This window comes from Mesoplodon densirostris, chromosome 6 (genome assembly GCF_025265405.1).
Source record: "Mesoplodon densirostris isolate mMesDen1 chromosome 6, mMesDen1 primary haplotype, whole genome shotgun sequence".
NCBI lineage: Eukaryota > Metazoa > Chordata > Mammalia > Artiodactyla > Ziphiidae > Mesoplodon > Mesoplodon densirostris.
The window spans coordinates 34,514,225-34,529,694 of NC_082666.1; the positions used below are offsets into that span (position 1 = coordinate 34,514,225).

A 15,470-nucleotide genomic window follows, 5' to 3' on the forward strand; every position below is an offset into this window, starting at 1 on the left:
GAACTATCAAGAACTAACTGCTCTCATCTGCCCCGTTCTCAATGGAGTTATTCCCATCACTCCATTCGCCGCACTTTCTCGAGGAGCAAGGCTAGCAATCTCACTAAGAGATAACTTTATGCAAACTGAATTCACCAACTATGTTTCTGAAAGAGCTTCACACATAAACACCAATTAAGACTGATCTGAAATTCAAATCATGAAAGGAACGTTTGCCTTTACAAAGCTGGCATTAAAAAAAAATCTCAAGCTTAACCGTAAATGCAACAAGGCAGGTGTCAGTTTACTTAGGAAGGACTGTGGTAGGTTAGGGCAGAGGTGGGTAAACACGGCCCTCAGCCTAAATCCCACACTGTCTATTTTCATAAATGAGCTTTATGGGAACACAATCAGGCCCATTCACTTCTGTATCGTCTGTGGCTGCTTTCAAGCTACCATGGCAGAGTTGAGCAGTTGTGACAGAGACCACAAAGCTGAAAATACTGACTATCTGACCCTTTACAGAAAGAGCTTACCGACCCCTAGGTTTAGAAAAAGATCCATCACCACAAAAAGCAACCCTCCACCCCATCCCTGGAAAAAAAAAAAAATCCTTTCAAAAAATCTCACAACAAAAGTCCCTGAGCTTTAGTCTTATTTTTAGTAAATGAATTCTCAGGACAGGAAAACGTTACTTAGAAATTTTAAGTAACATTTCAAACATAAAACCAAACCCAAAATATCTGAGGTTAGAATGACTAAAACAAAACAAAACAAAACAAAAACCCCCACCCAGTTCATTTTTATTTCGTCAAGCATAACTTTAGTACATCCAGACCCATCACCGGCTTATTTTGCTTTGCAAGTTATTCATCTCTTCCAGGACAAGACAACTCTTTAACAGTTGTTTCTGATGCAGAATTTCAATTCATAACTAAGTAGAAAAGGAGAGCTTGGGAAAGGACGGCTCTATGAGCTCAGGTACTTACCTGATGTTTGGAGAGTGCGGGTGCCAACGAGGCTGGCTGGGGTGAAGATTGGGGTGATACTGAGGCTAGAAATAAAACACCAAACTCGATTATTAGATGCCCTTTGCTTTCAATGGTCTTCACCGGCTGTGAATGGAGAGGCTCTTACTGAACCCTGGCTGGGGGAGCGCACGTTTCCCAGGATATCACGTTTCCCCCGTGACAAAGGCTGGGGGCTGCCCTCCAAGAAGAAAGCGGAAGGCATCTGCCTTGAAAGGGTGCCCTAGAGCGCCCAGGCAAGGCAATATTCATCTCTCCCAAGGGAACCCACGGAAGGGGCCAGAGAGACGGAGAGAATGCGGGTAATTTATTCTTTAGAAACAATTTCTGTCGTTGCTGAAAATGACAACTGTGTGTAAACAGTTACATCTGCAAACAGACAAGGACTGGACAGAGGATGCCAAGGCAGCAGGACTCTGGGCGAACTCTTTCTCCCTTGTTAAAAAATTTTTTTCTAAAATGTGATCCAAAACAAAACACCCAACCCCCCACCCCACCCCCGCCCCGGAAACAAACAAACAAAACCCCAAACCATCCAGAGCACCATTATCCTGATAAAACAGAAGGAAAGAAGTAGTTTGCCCATTTTAACATGAGAAAATGGATCCAGACTGATGACTCACAAAACGGCCCGGGGTGAAGATATAAGGCTGGCCTGGGTGGGTGGCAGGCTGCCTGCCAGTCCACTTCTGGCCTGCAGAGGGCAGCGGTCTCAGACTGTGTCAGAAGCCCTGGGGCTTTTCAAGGCTAAATTTTCTACGGGGCAAATTAGGTTCTCCTGACATTTAAGTCACCACAGGCTTGCCACCATTATTCTTTAAATTATTTCTTCCCCTTCTTCTTCTTCCCTGCTGTTCTGGTTAATAAGCAGAAGTCCATTCTCTATTATGAAAAATTCTCAGCAATTCTGTTCATTCCATTTTCATGGACCTGCAATGCCCTCATTGACTAGTCTGTATTCCAGTGGCCCCTCTCCTTCAGGGATGCCTGTCAGCAAGTCCACAGCCCCCAAAGGACATCCTACTGGAAAGAGGAACCTGGAGAAAACATTTCAGTGGCAGAATCTGAAAGCTGACCAGGGCTTTAGAATCTCCTGGAAATAGTCGCTTCATATTTCTCTCTCTTAGGGGATACAGAAACCCAGAGGTGATAGATGATTTGCCCAACGCTGAACCGTTTCAGGCGTTTTGGCCATACAGCCAAGGCCCCAAAAGAGGCTCCACCAACTGGGTCTTGAACAAAAGAGAATAACCTAGAAGAGAAGTGGACCTTCTATTCTATACACCTTGTCTTCAAACACAACCAAATCAGATGCATTGGAGAGAGGTGGGCACCTTATCCATAGAGACTTGGAAGGAGGATATTCCAGAACCTTCCTTGGTCTCCTTTGGTAATTTATACACCCTCTAAAGCTGTCAAGGAGTATTTTTTTAATGTTAACCCACATGGTTCTCAACCAGGACCGTTACATCTCCCTGGGGACAACTGGAAATGAGTCTGTCCAGTTTTGCTAGTCACAATGACTTGAGGGTTACCTGTAACTCTTGGGCAGAGAAGAGGGAAGCTAAACTTCATGTAACTCTAAGGACAGTCCCAAGCAGTGAAGAACTGTCCATCTCCAAATGCCAATAGTGCTCCCATCAAGGACACAGCAATCCGTCCTTTGCATTCGGCTAAGCTTGCTGAGCTCAGAGTAACACCAATGCTGCAATACCACCTTCCCGGAAACCTTTCTCAGTGCTCAGATGCTTACCGGGCCACCTCTCAGGATGTTCTCTTCCTGGTCAATTTACTCCCATCATGGCACCTCTAAAGGCTGGCAAGGAGCAGAGGGCCAGTGGTTGCCAAAGATGTTAAGAGAACAACATCCAGGTAACAGTTGTCACGGATTTGATTTCAATGAACAATCACCTTGACGTTCACTCTACCTGCGAGGCTGCTGGAGCAAGGGCAGCGCTGAGCTGGGAATGCTTTGCTTTGTTTATTTTATTTTTTTTTCTCCCCTTCAAGCACTAATCACCCATCAACAACATTCTAGCCACTCACACCTGAAAGTCCGACCAAAAAAAAAAAAAACTCTCTGACTAAGAAGATTCAAGAACCCAAAGGCAGCAGCAAGGAGATCAGCAAAGCTGGCCTTTCCCCACCAGGCGCAAAGCACTTTTTACACTAATTCTCTACAACTCGGAAGTCACGTCCAGGTTCTGCGCATTGGGCATAAGATTTCATGTACAGAAGGTGATATCACAAAATTCTTCAGAAACATAATATGGAGGTCTCATAAAGATAATGTACACTGGGATCCCTGCCCCCACCTAAGGAGTTAATATCTACAGTAATGAGACTGATTAGATCCAGAAAGAGACTGATTAGAATAAGGATCCAAAGTGAACTCATCATGGAGTAGTTTTATTGTGACATTCAAAACCAGACTGGTGATAGGGCAGAGAAACTCAGGAGAGGAGTGTCCCTTGGACATTCACACCCACCCAGGACAAGAAAGCTGGCCACCATGTTAGGGGGTCATCAGACATGGACGCTGCCTCTCAGCACATGATAACCTGTGAAGCCAGGGACACATCATTAGCTCAGGGCCCCCACCTGGCCGCTCATCAGAACCACCTTAGAGAGGCACCACAGCTTGCCAATACCCAGATCCCACCCACCCTAGAGTTTCTGATTCAACCAGTCCAGGCTGAGGCCCAAGCACCAATTATTTTTTTAAAGCTTGCCAGATGGTTCTAACATGCAGCAGGGCTGAGAACCACTGGTGCTGGTGATTTCTAATCAAGGGGCTCAAAGAAGGCTTTGTGGAGGTGACAGCTTCCCAGCAGACAAGTGTGGGCCAAGAACAGTGGGAAAAAATTATGGGGCAATAATGATGTGATTCGCCCTAAAGATGCTACCAGAAAACCACTAGAGCTAATCAATGAATTTGGTAAAGTAGCAGGATACAAAATTAATGCACAGAAATCTCTTGCATTCCTATATACCTAATGATGAAAAATGTGAAAGAGAAATTAAGGAAACACTCCCATTTACCATTGCAACAAAAAGAATAAAATAACTAGGAATAAGCCTACCTAAGGAGACAAAAGACCTGTATGCAGAAAACTATAAGACACTGATGAAAGAAATTAAAGATGATACAAATAGATGGAAAGATACACCATGTCCTTGGATTGGAAGAATCAACATTGTGAAAATGACTATACTACCCAAAGCAATCTACAGATTCAGTGCAATCCCTATCAAACTACCAATGGCATTTTTCACAGAACTACAACAAAAATTTTCACAATTTGTATGGAAACACAAAAGACCCTGAAGAGCCAAAGCAATCTTGAGAAAGAAAAATGGAGCTGGAGGAATCAGGCTCCCTGACTTCAGACTATACTACAAAGCTACAGTAATCAAGACAGTATGGTATTGGCACAAAAAGAGAAATATAGATCAATGAAACAGGATAGAAAGCCCAGAGATAAACCCACGTACATATGGTCACCTTATTTTTGATAAAGGAAGCAAGAGTATACAGAGAAAAGACAGCCTCTTCAATAAGTGGTGCTGGGAAAACTGGACAGTTACATGTAAAAGAATGAAAACTCCCTAACACCGTACACAAAAATAAACTCAAAATGGATTAAAGACCTAAATGTAAGGCCAGACACTATCAAACTCTTAGAGGAAAACATAGGCAGAACTCTCTATGACATAAATCACAGCAAGATCCTTTTTGACCCACCTCCTCAAAAAATGGAAATAAAAACAAAAATAAACAAATGGGACCTAATGAAACTTAAAAGCTTTTGAACAGCAAAGGAAATCATAAACAAGACGAAAAGACAACCCTCAGAATGGGAGAAAATATTTGCAAATGAAGCAACTGACAAAGGATTAATCTCCAAAATATACAAGCAGCTCATGCAGCTCAATATAAAAAAAACCAAACAACCCAATCCAAAAATAGGCAGAAGACCTAAATAGACATTTCTCCAAAGAAGACATACAGATTGCCAAGAAACACAAGAAAGGATGCTCAACATTACTAATCATTAGAGAAATGCAAATCAACACTACAATGAGGTATCACCTCACACCGGTCACAATGGCCATCATCAAAAAATCTACAAACAATAAATGCTGGAGAGGGTGTGGAGAAAAGGGAACCCTCCTGCACTGTTGGTGGGAATGTAAATTGATACAGCCACTATGGAGAACAGTATGGAGGTTCCTTAAAAAACTAAAAATAGAACTACCATACGACCCAGCAATCCCACTACCGGGCATATACCCTGAGAAAACGATAATTCAAAAAGAGTCATGTACCACAATGTTCACTGCAGCTCTATTTACAATAGCCAGGACATGGAAGCAACCTAAATGTCCATCAACAGATGAATGGATAAAGAAGATGTGGCACATATATACAACGGAATATTACTCAGCCATAGAAAGAAACGAAATTGAGTTATTTGTAGTGAGGTGGATGGACCTAGAGTCTGTCATACAGAGTGAAGTAAGTCAGAAAAAGAAAAACAAATACCGTATGCTAACACATATACATGGAATCTAAAAAAAAAAAAAAAAAAAAAGGTCATGAAGAACCTAGGGGCAAGATGGGAGACATAGACCTACTAGAGAACGGACTTGAGGATATGGGGGGTGGGAAGGGTAAGCTGTGACAAAGTCAGAGGGTGGCATGGACATATATACACTACCAAACGTAAAACAGATAGCTAGTGGGAAGCAGCCGCATAGCACAGGGAGATCAGCTCGGTGCTCTGTGACCACCTAGAGGGGTAGGATGGGGAGGGTGGGAGGGACACGCAAGAGGGAGGAGATATGGAGATATATGTATACCTATAGCTGATTCACTTTGTTATACAGCAGAAACTAACACAACAATGTAAAGCAATTATACTCCAATAAAGATGTTTTAAAAAACACGATGTGATTCTCTAAGAACTGAACACATGATGTATGCTAAGGAGCAGGGACAATAAATGTAGAAAAGTTAAGCTGGACCCAGGTTTCAGAAGGCTGCGAACAGCCAGCGAGAGCTACCCACAGCAGTGGCTGGTGGGCAGGCAGGGGGTTCGGGCCTTGACGGTCATCCTGTGAAAGAGCAGAACATCAGCCATGGAAACCCATCTCCGCTCCTTCTGCAGGCAACAGGCCTAGCACAGTGCTTTACAAAGCAGGTTCTAGAAACCACTATTCCACTGATGGAAATGAACACACCACCAACAGAAGTGGTGGGGGAAGCCAGCTTTTCTTATGGTGGGAAGGTTGTCCAACAGTCAAATGACTTGCGGAAACACTGGACTTAAAAAAATAAAACGTGTGTTCCTTGAAGGATTTTTCAGCACTTTTGACATCCCAATGGGCACCATAAGATCCAAGAAGGGAATGAAGGATGCAGCATTTCCCAAACATGTGACCAAGACATCCTTTCCTGGGGGCACATCTCCAGAGACTCATGTTTCCTGGGCCTAGAACACACTTGGACAAAAAATGGCCTCACTTGAGTGCCCCCGAGAGGCTGTGTTTGACCACCCAGAAACTTAGAACATACATCCCTGCTGCTTGCCAGTGTACAAGGTTAAGAAAAACAGGCAGCTCAGATGACCAAGAGGAAGCAGGGGTCAGGGGAGAAGGCTCTCCTCTTACTGTTTTCTCAGAAAAACATGTACTGCTGTTATTTCTTCCAAACCTGATTATAAGCGCAATGACTGCTCAGTGTGGAAAATTTAGACACTTTAAGAAGTATGACATGAAAACCTTTAAAAGCAATAGCTCACCTGGTAATTATGGACTTCAGGATTTGTTTTAGAGCTAAAAAAAAGAAAAGAAATATTGTAATATAACAGGTTGTAAAGTGGCATTATTACTGATTTATTTAACAGTTGTAAACTAATCTTAGGTGCTAGCTACTCTGTTAGCAACTTTTACAAAATACTATTTTTTTGGTTACTAGCAGCTTAAATGAACATATAATTGGGGAAACCAAACAGCAGCTCTCATTCGTCACTTTAGAGCTCACAAATAGAAATATGTAGGTCATATTCCAGACCCGTGCTTATAATGTTATATTTTGGTGGCAAAAAGGAGGTCCTTTCAGTTGGGCAAACTAAATAATTTTAGCTCCCATTCCAGGCCTGCCCCGGCACTGCTGGGTGGCCCATGGTACTGGGCAGCTCCAGTGATGTCCAGGGCTTTCTCCAGCTCAAGGGAGGGCCACAAGCCACTTCTGAGCATACACCACTGTGGGTCCCACTGCTCTCAACAATGCTGCCATGATGTGGCCACCACTCTGGAATGTTCATTCCACATAAGGTTCTGTACTGGGAACTTCACATCTGTTATTATTTAATCCACACAACAAGGCTATGAGGTCAATAAATGTTACCACCTCATTTTACAGATAAAGGAACTGTTGCCTAACAGAGATGTTAGGACACTTGCTAGCTAGTCCATGGCCGCACCGTGACCGGAATTGACATTTGCAAAACCCCTAGGCCAGTATCCTTTCCGCCAAGCCACGCTGGCTCTCTGAGAACCTGTGGAAAGGTTCCAGGCTCCTCATGCATGATCCTATTTTAATGGAATCTGAAGTATAACTAATCTGGTCAAAAGTATGGGTGGAGACGGTTGGTGCAAAACACAATGTATTTAATATGCAAGCTCGGCATCTGCCAGAAAAACCACAGACCAACCCAGCACCATCATCGGGCTAGGCTGCTAGGGTGGCGTGTTCAAAATCACGGTTTACTGCTCCTCCAGCAATGAGAGGAAAACATTTCATTGTTATGAGTCTTGCTTAGGGTCTAAATAACCCTGTGTTCCAGTTTTCATAGAGGGCCAGTGCACAGAGCCAGGCTCTGGGCCAGATTCACCCCCGGCTGCATTTCACCAGGAGGGCTAAGTGTTCTGCAAGGTGCTATTTTCCTGGCATCACCTCTGCGCCCAGAGCACAGTTTCATCCCCGGCTCCCATAGAAATCCTCCCCACCCCCAGGATCCCACAGGCTATGAAGAGCAACTGAAGAGCTGTGAACAGTGGTTATTAGCTCATTTGTTCCTAAAGGGTATATTTACTGGGTGGTTTTTTTGTGTGTGTGGTGGAGATTTGGGTTTTTAGTTTATTTTGGTTCTCAATATATATAATCTCTACTAGACGCTAAGAGGAAAATGTAATTTTATGAGGGAAAAACAAACAAGCAAAACAATCACTTCCTTAGAGAGCAAAGGAAAGAAATGTAACTCACAAGCCCCTGAGAATTAAAAACAAGACATGCTGACAGGCATACTTTCAGCATACTACCCGCCATAGGGATCCTGGAAACAGGGCAAGCTTGCAGGCCTAAAACTAACCCATGCAGGATCCCTGCCACCTCCTCCCATCCTCAGGGGTCCAGGCCTGATGCATAGCAGTTCAACAGGACCCTGGAGCCCTTCGTGAGATGCTGAGAACTGAACCCAGACAGAAGAGCCAGACATCTGACGCCCAGCCGAATGGCACTGCAAGCAGCGTCTGCAATCAGAGTGCCAGGCTGAGTTTCCAGCTGTGACACAACGGCCAGCTACATTCTCCAGAACCTTGGGGCCCTTGGAGGTGTCTTGGGGCTGCCTGTGGGATGTGGGGGGTGGGTGAGCAGCAGGTGCCAGCCCTGCCCTCCCCTCCCTGCTCGGTGTCACCCAGAGCAGTCCCGCTTTGGTCTGTTCTCTGTACTGGGCTTCCATGGCAGGTTTCTCCTAGTGGGCCAAAATCAAAAGCTAAAAAATTTCGAAAAACACTTGATCTAGCCCAACCTCTTTGTTTTCAGATGAGAAAAAGGCCGCCCCAGAGCTGAGTTAAGAGAAATGCCAGGGCTGGGAGGGAGGCCTCCTGATCCCTGATCACTAACACACTCCTCCACACACCGCACTCTACCAACTGCCCAGGGCGTACGGCGCACCAAGATATGCTGACCTCAAAGACCACCCTCGCCAGTAGCCTGAGACCTGTGCCTTGGATGACCAGAGACTAACCAGATGGGGCTACCAGAGGCTGGAGCTTGGACACAAGGGCTGAAACAATTACACAGTCTGTGATTCTCTAGCATGACAGCTGTCCACTGAGGTCGAAACTCACATAAGAAAACAACTGTTTCAGGGAGAGAAAGAGAAGTACACACCAGGTGGGACAGTGTCCTCTTGGGCAGCACACGAGACTCACCTGGGAGCTTTAAAACCACAGATGTCCAGGTCCTCACCCGGAGACTGATTCGATTAGCCTGGGGTGTGGCCTGGCTGAGGGTTTCAAAGCTCAGCAGGTGATTCCAATGTACAGGAAAGATCAAGGCCACCTGTGCTGGAGAAGGGGGCGGCCAACCACGCCCCATGGGCCGAATCTGGCCCACCTGCTTTTGTGAGTAAAGTTTAATCAGAACACGCTGGAGTCGTTCATTTACATACTGTCTATGCTGCTTTCATGCTCCGGGGGGCAGGGTGGAACGGTGCTGAGAGGGACAGCAGAGCCTATGATGTCTAAAATATTTACGACCAGGCACTTTACAGAAAAAGTTTGTGGACACCGGTGCTAGGGTTTCAGCCTTGTGACAATTTCTCTTCCTACAGGAAGTTCACTGGGTGTTGATAAAGGTCTTCTACATTGTATGGCATGAAACTCGCACGTCACTGAGCAGATCCAGTTTTTGTTCTCGGGGAGCTTTTGCTCAAGAGAACGGCCTTTCTTTCCCATCACTGCCTGCAGTGCCGTTAGGTTAGCACACTGTGCCATACACATTCCTATCACCTTTATCACTCACTGTTACAATACACAAAGCACAAAGCCACTCAAACAAAGCATCTGTGTTTTCCAAAAAAACAAACTGTCTTGGAACATTCTACTGTGTACTTATTGAAAGCCAGGCGGACGGTATAGCCAGGCAGCAGCAAAAGGGGGTGGAGAGGAAACCATCAGTGCTTCACTCTGTGATTTAACTGTATTAAGGAAAAAGTCAACATTGCAAACAAATACAGTAATTCGAGAGCAGAGCCATACCCGGACTCTGGGGGCACTTACCAGAACTGAGCTGCTATCATCGGGTTGCTTGCTTTAAAGGAAAAACAGAAAAGTATGACATCTTAGAGAGCTTTACCAATTTTTACCATTTTTACCACTTGTTACCAATGATCAGGGAAGAGATTCCTGTGATCTCAGAGCGGTCCCAACCCCAGGAGGCAGAATCTTCATCTTGGCTACCTCTCCTTTCTGGAGGAAAAGTAAATCACCTCCCGCTGTGCCCCACCCTCCAATTCACTCAGAACATGCTCACTGAGCTAGTTCCCAGGACCAGGAGTCCTAGGAGGCAGAGACAGACAGTCCCTGCTCTCAAGGAGCTCACAGTCTTGACACAGACAGAGACAGAGGCATGAAAGATCGAAGACAGGCTGAAATACAAGCAGTAACCTGTGCAGGGGGGCTCGGGGCAGACACCTCCGACTGGGTTCGGGGTGTGAGTCTGCGGAAGGGGCCATGGACAGAGGTAGAGCTTGTGAACCTAGACACCACTTCGTTTTTTTGAAAAATGGAGCATGGAAAATCATTAACGGTTTCACAAAGATGCTAGAACTCTGGCTGGAGAAAATGTCAGTAAAATAAAGGAGGGAAAGAGGATGAAGACCAGGAAGGGAAGTGGAGGAGAAGCACGGAACCTGGAGTCTGGAAGAGCTCTAAGGCCACCTCGTGGCATCAAGCACCCTCCCCTCTGCAGCAGCCACACCGCGGTGCCTTTCCCTTTGTGCCTGTACACCTCCAGGGACTGGGCGCTCACTCTGTAAAGAGGGGGTACTATCTTTGGATGGCCCTACCAGAAAGTTCTTCCTTCAACCGGGGTGTTTCTGGGCAACTTTGACCCAACTGGCTACGTGCACAAGCATAATAATGCTCACCAGGGAGGTGAACACAGCCCTTGGGACAGACAGCTTTCTCATCGCCCCCCCACCCGGCCCCACCCCATCACTCATCACTCCCAGTTCCTGCAATCAATCACCCTTCACGGACCTGTCACCCTCCCTGGACACAGCCCCACCCTCTCAACCTCTGGTCTTTCTTAAAAGTGAAGCCACATTCCTTGGGCTCTGGGCAATTTTTTCCCCACGAAAGCAGCCAAGAATGGCTTTGGAGAGTTTCTGGCTGCCACGCTATTGTACCATTGGTTCAAAAGGGAAGGAAACAGTGGGGAACACAAGGTTAAAGATTCTAGATGGGAAAGCACAGGTGCCAGGTCCCACAGATGCCCACTAAGTCCTGAGTTATACAAGAAAAACATATGAAATGGCCAGTACAATGATATATGGGAGGGAACAAGAGTGGGGTGGGGAGATGCAGAGGTCCTGCTATAAAAGAACAAGATAGGGCTTCCCTGGTGGCGCAGTGGTTGAGAGTCCGCCTGCCGATGCAGGGGACACGGGTTCGTGCCCTGGTCTGGGAGGATCCCACATGCCGCGGAACGGCTGGGCCCGTGAGCCATGGCCGCTGAGCCTGAGCGTCCGGAGCCTGTGCTCCGCAATGGGAGAGGCCACAACAGTGAGAGGCCTGCGTACCGCAAAAAAAAAAAAAAATTAAAAAAAAAAAAAAAAAGAACAAGATAGTCCTGAATGGAGAAGCAATCAAGTGTGGACAAAGGAGAGCTAGGAAATGGGATCTGGCGGCCGGGTTTAAATAGAAATGAGCCTGGCTTGCTCATTTGCTGACTGAACCTGTAACTGGGTACCAGGCCTCATGCAGGTGTGAGGCCACAGTAGTAAATGACAGACAAAGCTCGGGGAGTTCGGAAAAGCGGGGGTGGAGAAGGCAAGCATCCTGGGGCCTAGCTAAATTCAAGGGCACAGTGTGCTTGGATTGACTGTGGGCCCCAAGTCTAGTCTTTAATTAGTTCTGGTTCTGCTCTTAAGTGGTCAGAATTCTGGTTAGCGCGAGACTGATGTCCCCAATTGAAACTGGAAGATGGAGGAGAGAAGGGACTCTTCTTCCGTCCGAGACATGTCATCATCTTCCACGGGCAAGAAACATGTTTACCTATGATATCCCTAAGGTCCCAGGTCCAACAGAAGCAAAGAGATACAAGAAAAGAAACATGGAAAAGGGGGAGAAGGAAATGAACACATCCAATGGGAAAGACTAAAGACAGCTGGATGGTGAGAGTAGCCTGATTCCCACCAAGAGAATCCCACTGGGGTTTTGTCAAAAGCTTCAGAATGACAGAGAACAGCAGACAGTTCCTTCACAAACTGCTTCGCCAAACTCCTTGGGGCTTATTAACCAACTGAACCATGGTGTAAAATTCCAAGACAGAATGAAAAGCACACCACCTTTGAATGTCGAATGTCTCCGGGACGGATAGCGTTTACTAGGCTTCCTCTCGAACGTGCTGGTTCTTCGTAACCTGGCGCCATGTGTAGCCTGGTATTCCGTCCGGCCACTGGAAAACAAACATTTCACTGCATGCTACCAATATCAGAATGTCAGTACATTATACGTATTTGGAAGTGAACTTTTATTTCCAAGAGCTCCAATGTAAATTTCAACTTATCTCAAACTCGTTTGGTAAAGACACACACTAAATTTAGCCTTCCGTTTGAAAATAAAATCACTGTTGCCAAATCCAGGCTGTATTATATTTCCGCCAAAGGACAAAACCTGCAATTTAGGTACCAGCCACTTGACTGCACAAACCAAGCAGGTCTGAGTACTTGGAATATTTGACTAAGAGAACACTGATTCACACATAAAATACCTTTCCTAAAACATATTAGGTAGACATTTAACTCTTTTAAAAGGCTGTTATCAGTGACCACTTAACTAAACCTTGGCTTTCCTTGCTATGCCAAGAAAAACACTGCTGCTTTCACCAAGGCTTTCCATCAACCCAACGTCCAGCTACAGCTTCCAGGAGGCAATGCTATCTTTGTCTGATCTATCACTGCCTCGTTCCAACCACCCTCGGCTTATGATTTATCACACGGAAGGAGCCACTTGCCACCTGCTTTAACTGCCTCCAAGGGGCAAACTCATCTCCAAACTCCCTTCCTTCTCATGCTGGGCTGGACCAAGTCCCACGGAAGTGTCCTGCCAGGATGGAAACCCCGCCTGGGCAACCTCAACAGTCCAGCCCTGCTCACTTGGAGCACAGCAGACTTCAGCACACCGTGCAACGTCTCTGCCAGGCTTCGCAGTTATGACATCTCCCTTCCATCCTTCCTTCGCAGGACCCATGAGTCGATTCTTTCTCAAAAAGGACTTGATCCCCCCCCACTCCCCTCTGCAGCATTTAAAAATACATTCAAACCAAGCAATTCTTTAAACACAAGTGCACAGACATTTCCGTGCACAGCAGAAAAATTTGAAATGAACAAATCGTTTGGCATCTTAAATAGAGTTCAAGGACATGCCATGTGTGAGAAGAGGTTATGAAAGCATGTGAAGTTTTAGATCTTGTAACAGCAATTCTCAGATCTGTAAACATGCCTCAGGAATCGACCCTGGGAGTGCATTTAAAATGCACATTCCCAGGCCTTATTCATACAGCCACACGTGAGTCCCCATAGATTCTGATTACAAGGGCCTTAGATGAGGTCCTAAATCCTCATTTTAAAAAAACACCCAGGGGGCTTCCCTGGTGGCGCAGTGGTTGAGAATCTGCCTGCTAATGCAGGGGACACGGGTTCGAGCCCTGGTCTGGGAAGATCCCACATGCCGCAGAGCAACTAGGCCCGTGGGCCACAACTACTGAGCCTGTGCATTTGGAGCCTGTGCTCCACAACAAGAGAGGCCATGACAGTGAGAGGCCCGCGCACCGCGATGAAGAGCGGCCCCTGCTCGCCACAACTAGAGAAAGCCCGCGCACAGAAACGAAGACCCAACACAGCCAAACATAAATAAATAAATAAATAAATAAATAAATGGAAAGAAGGCTCAACATTAAAAAAAAAAAAAAAAAAAAAAAGTGCTCATCAGTAGTAACCAAGGAAAGAAAATTAAAACCACAGGGATATTAAAAACAAAACAAAACAAAACAAAACAACACCCAGGGAGTTCTCATGCACTTTGAGAGACATGGTCTTAGAAATGTTAAGTAGAAATATATCAGAATAAACCGCTCTTTCTTCAGAGTCTTTTCAGATTCAAATATTCCTGAGCCCAGCCTGGGTCACACACACACACGGTGACATCTGCTCTCATTCTTGTCACCAAATTTCTTGATGTTGGCATGTGACAGGCGATACAGTAGTGGTTAAAATATAAGACATAAGACCCAGACTGCCTGGGGTTGAATCTCAGCTCTACCACTGACTGGCTGTAACTTCGGGCAGATTATAAACCCCACCCCCAGACCTAGTTCCCTTATTTGTACAATGGGTATAATCTGAGGACCCATCTCATTAAGGCCATGGGGAGGATTACGAGTTGGTACATGAGAAGCTCTAGTGCAGTGTGGTCGACAGAGCTTTCCAAAACGACACTCGTGTTCTACATCAGCACGGCCCAATGTGGCAGCCACCCATCTCACTTGTACCAGGCACCTGAAGCATGGTTAGAGAGACCAAGGAGCCACATTTTTAAATGCACTGAACATGAATTAATTTAGATAGCCACATGTAGCTCGCATCTACTGTATTAGACAGCACAGTTCCAGCTAAATGTCAGCTGTTAATAATTTTGTGATTATTAGCTTCATCTTATCGATGAGGATGCGGAGGCTAGAAGAGCTCTGGCGACTCCACGAAAGGTCAGATGCTAAGAAAGAAGCAGGGGCAGGACGTCCAACCCAAGCCTCCAGATGCAGGTCCACTGCTCCTTTCACCAAAACATCACGGCTGCCCTCCTACAAGACACGTGACCGTGTTGTAAAAACGGTGCCTACCTGAACCTGAAGCGAGAGCCCAGTCTGATAAAGTCCGATCTGTTGGACTTGCTGTTTCCCGGCGTCCGCAGCCGGAAGAAGGCGTGGTGCTCCACGGCGCACTTCCACAGATGCTTGCAGGTCCGGGCGCTGTCCAGGCGGAACACAAACGTGTGCTCCTGTTCCCGGCCCTCGGAGGTGAAGCATGGGGGTCCCGGTGAGCGGGGATTTGTAACACTGACTCAGGATGACTCACTCACAGCAAGGCGGAGGAACGGAGGCAAGGCTTACCTGGTCATCGTCCTCCACCACCACCAGCGTCAATTTGCTCTTTTTAAAATCCATTTTGGTAATTTTTGGCCTGGCCAGAGAGAAAGCATTTTCAAAGCACAGTCTGCAGCAGCGCTGTCTACCCATCACACCGCCGTTTCCTTTCTACCGTTTAAGCTCAGATTTGCTCAAGGAATCACTCATTCATGTTAAGTGTGATTATCCAGAAGCGCCACTGCCATTTGTCAGACACCCACAAATGCAAGAATACGTGTGTTTTAAAAATGAATCTGGGTGTTGCA

At 46.0% G+C, this 15,470-nt stretch overlaps 1 protein-coding gene across 3 annotated transcripts in view; it reads right to left on the reverse strand.

The window, feature by feature from the left end:
- Window positions 1–15,470, reverse strand: part of EPB41L4B (erythrocyte membrane protein band 4.1 like 4B) — a 139,130-nt gene that overhangs the window by 61,731 nt on the left and 61,929 nt on the right. For all 3 annotated transcript variants that reach the window (XM_060100638.1, XM_060100639.1, XM_060100641.1), the window contains exons 10-15: window positions 15,190–15,259; window positions 14,920–15,089; window positions 12,368–12,477; window positions 10,077–10,107; window positions 6,812–6,845; window positions 969–1,033 (exon numbers count right to left, since the gene is read on the reverse strand). In XM_060100638.1, the coding sequence (XP_059956621.1) occupies window positions 969–1,033; window positions 6,812–6,845; window positions 10,077–10,107; window positions 12,368–12,477; window positions 14,920–15,089; window positions 15,190–15,259 (480 nt within the window). The remainder of the gene's footprint in view (window positions 1–968; window positions 1,034–6,811; window positions 6,846–10,076; window positions 10,108–12,367; window positions 12,478–14,919; window positions 15,090–15,189; window positions 15,260–15,470) is intronic.